Source organism: Etheostoma spectabile, chromosome 20 (genome assembly GCF_008692095.1).
Source record: "Etheostoma spectabile isolate EspeVRDwgs_2016 chromosome 20, UIUC_Espe_1.0, whole genome shotgun sequence".
Lineage (NCBI taxonomy): Eukaryota > Metazoa > Chordata > Actinopteri > Perciformes > Percidae > Etheostoma > Etheostoma spectabile.
In genome coordinates this window covers 12,949,554-12,959,554 of record NC_045752.1, presented here as the reverse complement: position 1 = coordinate 12,959,554, position 10,001 = coordinate 12,949,554, and the positions used below count along the sequence as shown (strand labels likewise).

The window sequence follows — 10,001 nt, the reverse complement described above, 5'->3', positions numbered from 1 at the left end:
CACACACACACACACACAGACAAACACAAACAAACAAACAAACAAACAAACACACCCACACTCACACACTTATACGCACCCCCACTCCACTCCCTGTGGCCTCATACAGGCTAAGATTAAAGCACTGAAAGATAAAGATAGACATACACATCTTAATCAGCTTGGGCATACAGTATGTGTAAGGAGTTGTTGTCATAAGATAAAACCTGTGTCAACAAAAAATAATTCCCCCAAGTTATGTATGTTCTTTATTGAGCAGAATCCACAACATAAATGTAAGTAAAGTGATATTATTAAACATAATGTGACTTGGATCTTCACACTTGAGGTGTGAATTTTCACACAGCTCCCACAATCTTTGGCTCATATTCACAAAGGGCTTCACGTCATAGCCATATAATGCGCTGTTGGACAGAACAGGTTCTGGTACATTTATTTAGAAACAACAGAATCGTCAAAACCACCCTTAAAATACACAGAATCATTTCACATGGCAGAATGCTCACCTCTGAATCCCATGTTTTCCCTCTCATCTTTGGGTCAAGGTAAGTGTTCATCTTGACAAGCATCCATATTCAACTCTATTAAGGATTTTGAGAAACCATATCTGTTTTCACAGACAATCAATACGAGTGGGCTGCTGTCCAGCCTGTGTCTTTTTCTTCACAGGAAGACATGGTACAATCTATCGAGTTTATCAGGGAATCCAGATTAAGCAAATCTCACCACAGTTTACACCTGTCCTCTGGCGTTCCCTTCATTAACAAGACATCTAAAAATATCAAACCCCTCCAAGACTTAATTAGCCCAACGACTCCATTTGGTAGCTTGCGCATCCCTGTCTTTGGAGAGGAGATGAATGACTTTCATCATAGTGTGTGTTTGAGTGTGCTTTCGTGTCTGTTTGGGTGTGCATCTGTCTGTGCATGTTTTGGATACAGGGCATGGCAGTAAGCTTATGTTTTCTTACAAATCATGCATGTGCTTCACTGCATGGGAGTGTTTCTGCATGCAACATTTGAAAATGCATCTTTCTGTGCTTCATATGCATTTGGCTTTTTATGATGTAACACCACAGCCTTGCAGTAAAATTTGCTACAGAGCTTTACATACCTAGCGGACACATCGTAATCCCCATCAATCATGCCCCCCTCCCCACGCCAGCGTGAAAACAGAAGGATCAAAGTGCTGCTTTGACCCAGCATTTTCTGTGATTAACAAGAGTGGGTTGTAATGAAGCCATAATTGATCTATTACTCAAGCTGTTTTGATTTGATGTGACACGTGTTGATAGGAATTGTGGGTGGGCGTACTTTGATGCCAGAGGTTAGTAGAATTAGTGTCAGGAAGAAGTCGTTTTTCCAATAACAGCACATTCGGTGCTATTGATGAATTTTATATCTCGTAAAAAATGTAAGCAAAGTAAGTAAGTGATATGTCTGAATGGTTTTCAATTACAAACATTTTCTGTTGAGAATTCCAGCTGCTTTTCACGCTTTTTGGCTATAAAGCTGGTGGTTTTCTTCAATGCAGTGTTAGAAAGGATATCTGTTTCTATTTCTCTTTGAATAGTAATCACATTTCTGTTGTTATTTTCCAATAGATGACATTTGCATCAGAAAGGGATTAGAGTCATGTGTCTGATGCTTTATTGACATTTGGTAGCAGCCCATCTCCGCCTGACATTTCCCAAAGCCAGTAAACTGCCGCCCAGGTCATTGTGAACCTGTGAGTAGTGAGTTAGTAACCAATTGGAGGAGGAAAGTTTCAGAAAACATCAGGATTATCATTATAATCACACATTAATAATAATAATAATAATAATACTTGTGGTTGGGAGGCTATTTTAAAGTCCTCCTGGAGGGCATCTCTGTTCCACTGTTGCTGTAAAGTCAAAGAAATATGGACTCAAGTCAGCTTTAACTTAATGAAATCTTGAGCTGGGTGGATTGGCACTGCGCCGAGGCTGATCCAGCTGCCAGGATGTTAAAGTGACGGGTGGATACAGCATCAGAGAAACCTTAAACTTCCACATAGAATGTAATGATTACTGACAATGTCATATTTTATGAGTGCAAATCATTGGCCATGTAAATGCATGTCCAGCTAAAGAGTCTGACCATCGCACACAGTCAGCAGAGTGCAATGAGGTAAATCTAAAAAGGGAAATAGAAAACAAGGGAGGAGAAGCAAGAGTGGTTTTTGCTTATGTATGCCTGTAGAGGGTCTCTGCACCTGTGTGGTGTGTATCATCTATGTGTGTTTGATTGTAGGAGAGGCTAAGATCCTGACTCAGCTGCCATTGTTGTCCCAGTAATTGAACTATGTTGTAATGTATAACTAAAGCAAAATCATTGTGTGAGTGGGGAAGAGAAAAAGAGAAAGTGCTATTGTGTGTAATTAGCTTGCATACATTATACAGATCATTTAATAACATATCTACATCTTGTATTATGGCATGTCCAATAACGGAGTCACATTTTTCTTTCACACCAAGATCTGCATTCGCCAATGTATTGTTAGAACTATTTTACAAGTTACATGTGCTCTGCTTGAAATGGATTTCATCAACAAAATAGCCTGTCTCGGTAAAGCATGCCAGGCTAATGTCAAAGTGCATTAACCTCCACTTATGTTTGTCTTACTGCTCGCTCCACATTAAACATTTAGGACTGCCATGATGCCCTGTGTTCTGTGTAAAATATTTATTCCATTTGTAGTAAAGACAGGCAGCGAGTGCAAGTAAGACACCCTGTGCTAAATCTGACTGGGATAATGGTGATGCTGACGTCTAGATACTCAATTACCTGGTTTAACGAGTGAAAGAGAATTGCAACATGTAAACTTCCTGGCTTGCTTTTATGGCAGGTTTCCATGTTTGAATGCTACAACAGGGTGAGCAAAATAGCTCCTTTCCTCCATTTCCATGCTGTGTTTTACCAGTAATAATGATTAACAACCCAGCGAAATTAATGACAACGTTTTAGTCAAGGTTTTCAACAGTTTGTAAGTTGGCCAAACTACAGAAAGCTCAAAAACATAGTGGCTGTGGAAGCTGTGTGAAGGTTTTAATGTGTTGACTTATCAGTAAAAAATGGTCCTGTGTAACTCGAGGGACAGAAATATCTGTGACACAGGTAGGGGGTTCCATTCAAGTGTCTATCAAATGACACATTGCTTCATCACTGCAGAATTTACACTGATTTCTTTTATGGTTTCAATTCATTTCATGAATTTCAAAACTCTGCACCAAAATTATTTATAATTTTATTCAGGAATTCAAGTCATGTAAACCCAAAATACAAATAAAAAAATCACAGTACATGGAGTCATCCTCCCGCTTAAAAAAGGATGTGACCAAAGTGTCGGTCTGTACAGTTGTGCTGTTAGTTATATGTAGTTTGCTGCTAGCATGCAGCCTAACGTCTGATTCCCCCTTGTATGAAATACCAAACTCCTTCCTACATACATTACGAAACAGTTTGTTTGCATCACGTAAAAGTGCAGTGATCCAGGGGTATTTCCCTAACCAGTACAAGATACCTGCAGAGACGTTTTTGCTTTTTAGCTATGTATTCATCGGGTCCCAGGACATTAGCCTAAGCCTCCATTTCAACAATTAATTAATTAAAAATAGCAATGTGTGTTATCCAAATTCACGCCTAGCCCTTGTAGGGCCTACATACTGTTGCAGCCAATGAGCAGCCGACGGGAGCTGGCTGCAGGACGACTCAACCATCATGAACAGTTTTTAATGTTAATGTTTAATGACTGTAACTACTCGAGAGTCTGCTCTTGAGACTTTGCTTTAATTTTCTGGAGAATTAGGGCGGGATTCAGGGTTGGGGATAACTACTTGGATTTCAGCACTGTCCCAAATATTTCGGGACATCTGTTCACCCTAGTGAACTTAGAGGAACATTTAACAGTTAAAGAGTTAGGTATTTCCCCTTGGAATTGCTGAAGACCAAAACAGAACTAAATGGACAGTGAATATTGGATTGACATTCATCAGGCGGCTTAACTTTGCTTTGTGTCTGCTGGATGTGTGAACAGGTAGCTGTTGGCTACCAAGTCTGCCATACTTAATGAAGTGAGAAAATGTATGACATCATGAACTATTTAACCTCCCCATGCCACCCAGGTGCCCCAGGACGATTGGGGGGGTTACCCTGGCGGTGGGAAGGATGACGAGATCCCCTGTCGTCGGATGCGGAGCAGCAGCTACGTTAAAGCCATGGGGGACGAGGAGAGCGGAGAGTCAGACTCCAGTCCCAAGACATCGCCTCAAAAGTTGGTGCGGCCTGACGCCCTGGTCAGGGCCATCATCAGACCTAGGGACCTGCTGGACTCCCAAAGGTACAATGCATTCAACTTAAATATGTCAGTAGTTCACAGTATTTGGTTCTTTTTCTTTTCTCATCTTCTTTCTTCTTTTCTTTTCTTCTTTTCTTTTTTTTTTGTTCTTTACTATTTATATATTCACTTCACCTCGAAGGTAGATGGTGCAATTCTCAATCTCATTTTGTGTTTGTTTGTAAATGACTTTTAAACCCATTGATTTTAGTGTTCCCCTATATCCAACCTGGAAACCTGAGACTTTGTATGCTACCAATAGGGAGGGTCGAACACAAAATATATATCAAATTCTACATATAGTGGTTTTAAGTAAATAATCTCCCAGCGGAGTGAGATATTTATGTTGGCCTGTCATGTAATTCCAATGTTTCTAGAAATGTTTTAGAAATACTACATAATATAATTAACAATAATGTAATCTCTGAAAATACAGAAAATGTAATTTGGCATAATGGAACTATCTCAGTGCCCCATTTCAATATGTGTATGCTTTCTGTGTTACTATTTTGAGAGTGCATTTTAAGAAAACACATATTCTCAGCTTAGTTTCTTTTTATGTTTTGAGCAACATCATGCTTGTTATTTAATTGCTTTATTACATTCCCTCTAGCAGTGTTGGCAGTTTTCTTGTGCTAGTGCCCCACCCCTACAACAGTGTCAAACACTTGATAGCTGAACCCTAAACTGTACTCATTAGAATCCCTTCATGGGTATTCAGTGTATGTCAGTGTCTTCAACTGTAAGAAAATGTTCAGTGTGTTCTTCTGGGATGTGTCCCATATAATAGTGAGAAAATAGAAGGCTTTTGTTTTGGTTACTCGGTGGTGGAAGAAACCGCTTATAAGAGGATTACACGATAAGACAATCTGAAGACAATGTCACTGAAATATGAAAACTAGCAACTATGTTTTGGAGAGATACAAGGATAGTTATTATGATTAGCGGCATTAACAAATCCATTAGATTAGGATGAAATGAGATGATAGTACTTGCACCAAATAAAAAGAGTAATGTAGCCTGACCTGTAGCAAGGCCATTCAGTAAACAGCTTTTCCCCCCAAGGTATTTTCTGGTATTGTGTTACCATTGACATAAATATTAAGATGATCTACCTTTCTCATTATTTGTGTACAAAGCCATTTATGGTAGAGTAAGATACACTGATGACACAGCCGATATTATTCTCAAGCTGTTTTAGGTCAGAAATGTATTACCTCTTCTATTCTGCTGCTATTACTATGTGTTACATGTCCTGATAATTGTCTGCTTATCCTTCTGCTCCTTATTTGCCTCATCTTCTGTTGCACCTCACATCCTAGCTCCATCTTTATTTCATATATTTTCAGTTCCAGTTCATTAAACATGGTTCTGGGTGAACATCAGCCTCAAACACAAAAGATGTTGCCATCAGGTGGATTTTTTTGTCACTGGAAAGTCCACTTTTCCTATTATTTCCAACTGTTTTTAGATGTTCATTTTTCAATTATGAATCCATTAGTGAAAGTCTTCAAATGTTACTTATCGTTTTTATTTTACTCAGTATTGTGGTTTGTAAATTGTATTGTCACAGTACCTCAGACACCAAATTATTGCATTGTGCAGGGGCAGATTCATCTTTTCCAGAATCATTTTTTTTTAAAGGTGGCATTACGAGAAAGCAAATTCCTTTTTGTTCACTCTTCAAAGCGACGTGTTTCTCTTTGTCCGCAGCAGAATGTGAAAACAGTAATTACAGCCGGGATTCACAAGTCTATTTTAATAATACGACAGTTTAAAAAATATCCTGGGCCTGCTCTTTCAAAACACAATGTTTGTATCTGCCTTTGCTGTGCTTTGTGAGCCGTGTATATTGAGTGCATTTACCAGCGTAAAGAAGACCTTGTCCCTTCTTATTTATAGACAGTTAGATGCACTTTACCTTCATTTTTCATTTCTTCTCAAGAAAAACTTACACTGTGCTTGGATTACCCTCAGAGGCTCTATTTGTGATGGCAATGGACATTTTGGTAACTGTCTGACCAGAGCCGTGCAGAGGCATCTGTTGTGCAGATTAAGTCAAGATTGTTTAAAGAGATATATGTTTTGTGACCACTTAAACCACCTGTTTTTCTGTCCGATCAATTACAATCAGTACAAGTTGAAGAAATGTTTTCTTTTTAAATGCAAAGCTATTAACCAACAAAATGCTGAATTAATTGGAAAATTGGTCTAACTAGACAAAATGTCCTTTCTCCAGACAGAGTATCTCTTTTCAGTCACATGTTAGAGAGGGAAACAGGCCCCACTGCTTTGCTAGGAGATGCAACTATGTCATGTCGGGTTTATTGCGAGTGTTAAAGGAATACACCACTGATTGTTGAAATAGGGTTTATCACGGTCTCCTCTAGCTGTAGATAGGTGCGCCAACGCATTTTTGGTCTCTGTCTGACTGCATGATATCTTGGCGCCATGAAGCAGTGCTTCGGCTGTGCTTCCACTCAACATAGTCCCAAGTCAATATCTGCCTAGGAAATTGTCTAGTCTTACTCTGCATTGCTATTTGTACTCGTGAATAAGCAGGCAACATGAAGTTATTAGGTTGTTTTTGTTTTTTTGTTGGCTCACTTTTACTCAAAACATGCTAACCGGCAACATAGGATTCCATTCACTACGCTAAGCTAACTCCTAATTTCTTTAATACTCGCAATACACCTGACATGACATAGTTGCGTCCCCTAGCAATGCAGTGGGGCCTGTGACAGACACAAAGCTGCAGACTGTCCCAGTAAGAGACACTGATAAACACATTGACTAACACTGGTTATTTGCTTACTCTTATTGTCATTTCTTTGTCTCTCACTCTTCGTGCTCATTGCCATTCAAAGGTTTTTAAATTGCCAAACTCTTGTACAGAACATAATTTCCCCTGGAAGCTCAGAAACCGCAGCGGGCAACACCTACAGAATCCGCTAATACTGTTACCTGACCCTGATAGAAACACATTTGAGCATACACACAATCAGAATTAATTATGAGCATTTCTGAGTGTTTATGACTACTCTCTGCAGAATGACAGGAAAAGGAAATGGAATGGAAAGGGGCAGCAGAGATATTCAGCGTTTCCAGCCATACAATAGACCACAATTAGTTAATGTGCATTCTAATAAACCAGGTTCCATCGCTGAGGATATATAATGGCAAATCGAATGTTATTGATTGTGATCAGGCAGGATTGTAATACTATCTGTCACAGAGGATGCAGTCTTTTGCCTATTTTAACAGCTCTTTCAGAGTATGAAGTAATGTATGAGGCAACTACAGTGAGGTATGCTCACTTTTCCTTAACTTGCAAAGCTTCCCCCAGCTATCCATTTTGAATAGCTGTAAACAGTAAATGATTTATGAGGATGCAACAGCAGGAAGGGCTTTCAGTTGCAGTTATTGTACTCCAAGGCCCCTCTAAATAATGGCTTTCTCAGTGGTTGGACCGAGTCTGCTGGGCTCTGCTGAAAGGAAGATATTGACTAGCATGGATAAGGCTGTGTGGCCTGCCTCTGAGTCCATTGACAGAAGAGGCCTGATACTGCCCTGAATCCACTCTAAGAATACCATCATGTAGTATATTTTCTCTTGAATTCAAATGCAATGTATTATTGTTTTGTTTTGTGTTTTGTGCTTCCTACCTGTTTTTTTTCTGGTCGCAACAATAGGAGACTGGTTTGGTGCTGCAGCGCTAGGGTTGATATATTGGCCAATGTTATCTGAAGGTAGATATACATTGGTATTGGTGTAAATTGTATGTTGGCCAATGACTAATTACACATTGCAGTACAGAAACACAAGGGTAAAAGGTATTTGTGAGGTAATTTAAAAACAGTGCCTTCATTATAGAGAGCACTGACAAGTTCATTTTTCAACTGTAAAATGTCTCACTTAAGAAATTGGGTACAATTTCTTAAAAAGCTCATTTAAAAAGCTAATTTCTCAACAGATCACATTTTATTGATCACATGAGGTACATTTTGCATTACAGCAGCACACGAGGAAGACCAGTGAGGGTGATAGGAATGGGCTACAGATAAATAGAGAGAAATATATACAGATAAGTTAGAAAGCTTACATTCATGTTATCAGTGTGCATAAATGTGCGTGCAAAACTAATGGTGCAGTTTCAAATAATCTAGATCAAAGTGGCAAAGTGGATATATTATACTTTTGAATAAGGAATTTTTGAATAATGAATATTAATTAATATGTTTTTGTAAAAATCTTGTAACAGCTGGGCTCTAGTTTAGTGTTAGAATTAAATGTGTTGCAGTAGACAGAGCTTTATGTGGAATACTGGTGTAGTTGAAAATATGAGCAGCTTCAAAGTGCAGCAAGAGGTGACTGCTTGAAATATTTGAAGTTTAATTCCAAATTAATTCCAGTCCTGTCCAGTGCAATTAAATGTGTATTATTATTAGATTAGTCCGCACAACACCTGCATCTCTCATCATTTCTTTAGAAGTGTGCTTTGCACCATCATGTTGTGGTCCATATCTGTAACTGTTTTAGGTCCACGCATAAAAGGCACCACAGATGCCACCTGATATCAGAGCTCTCATTCTATCATGGTTCATTGGGCTTGTTGGGATGGAATTAGATTTGATTCAAGACAGACATGCTGCAGGTTGGATTTCCTCTGCTCTTGTAGCAATTTGATGTCCCGCGGGGGCATTCAGAAGGCCCAAACACAAATTTGACAACATTGGCTCCCTGAAGCAAATTGTGTTAAAGTAAGAACAGACTGTCAGGTTGTGTCACCTCCCTCCCTCTTTCCCTCTTTCAAGCTCTCTGTCGCTCTTGTGGTTGTTCATCTCACCAATAGAGAATACATCACAGTCACGGGCCCGCTGACCTGGAACAGCCTGTCCACTAGAAGGAAAGTTAGATGTAAATGATTGTTTTATTTAATAAAACAACACCACCACCCATCCCACCTATTACAACTTCGCCCTGGGACCCTGTACATCCTGCAAGCTCCAGAGCCGAAAGCTATGTAAATAAATTAAATATTTAATCAGTTTTTTGTTTTGTGCCATAGTAGGAGGAGCTGCCAAATATGTTTAAAGAACATATAAACGATGATGGGAACTGAACGACATGGCACATTTTATTGTTAACTATTAGCAAAATGACTCACTGAGTCAATCTGTAATCAAATGTCACGTCTGATACCAAGTTGCATTGACACACATGCATAGAAGAACATCAACAACTAGCAGCCATCTCCAGCAACTTTACTTCTCTTTAAGTGACTTTGGCCCGATGTCTAAATACCACAAGCCAATCAATCCCAGACATTTTTTGCAGTTTCTAAAATAACTCATTTGTTTGCCCCCCATCCACGATTAGCTTCTTGAGGCACCATAATTAATCAGAGTTAACACAGGCAAAGCATCCTATAATTCCTCATTTAACATAATGTAATTACTCTTTACTCATTCTAGCATTGAGTATGAGCGTTTTCTCCTCAAATTGCAAGGTCATTGGTGCCTGGATAGCTCAGTTGGTCGAGCAGGCGCCCATATATAAAGGTTTACTCCTTGACGCAGTGGGCTCGGGTATGACTCTGACCTGTGGCCCTTTGTGGCATGTCTCTCTCCCCTTTCATTTCTTCA

General features: G+C 39.3%; 1 protein-coding gene across 1 annotated transcript in view; it reads left to right on the top strand.

Moving 5' to 3' along the window:
- The window catches only part of dlgap2a (discs, large (Drosophila) homolog-associated protein 2a), a gene marked incomplete in the record, with an annotated part of 152,544 nt that overhangs the window by 110,750 nt on the left and 31,793 nt on the right, over positions 1-10,001 (top strand). Inside the window, 1 exon segment of the mRNA XM_032501308.1 lies at positions 4,145-4,359. Within this exon segment, the coding sequence (XP_032357199.1) occupies positions 4,145-4,359 (215 nt within the window).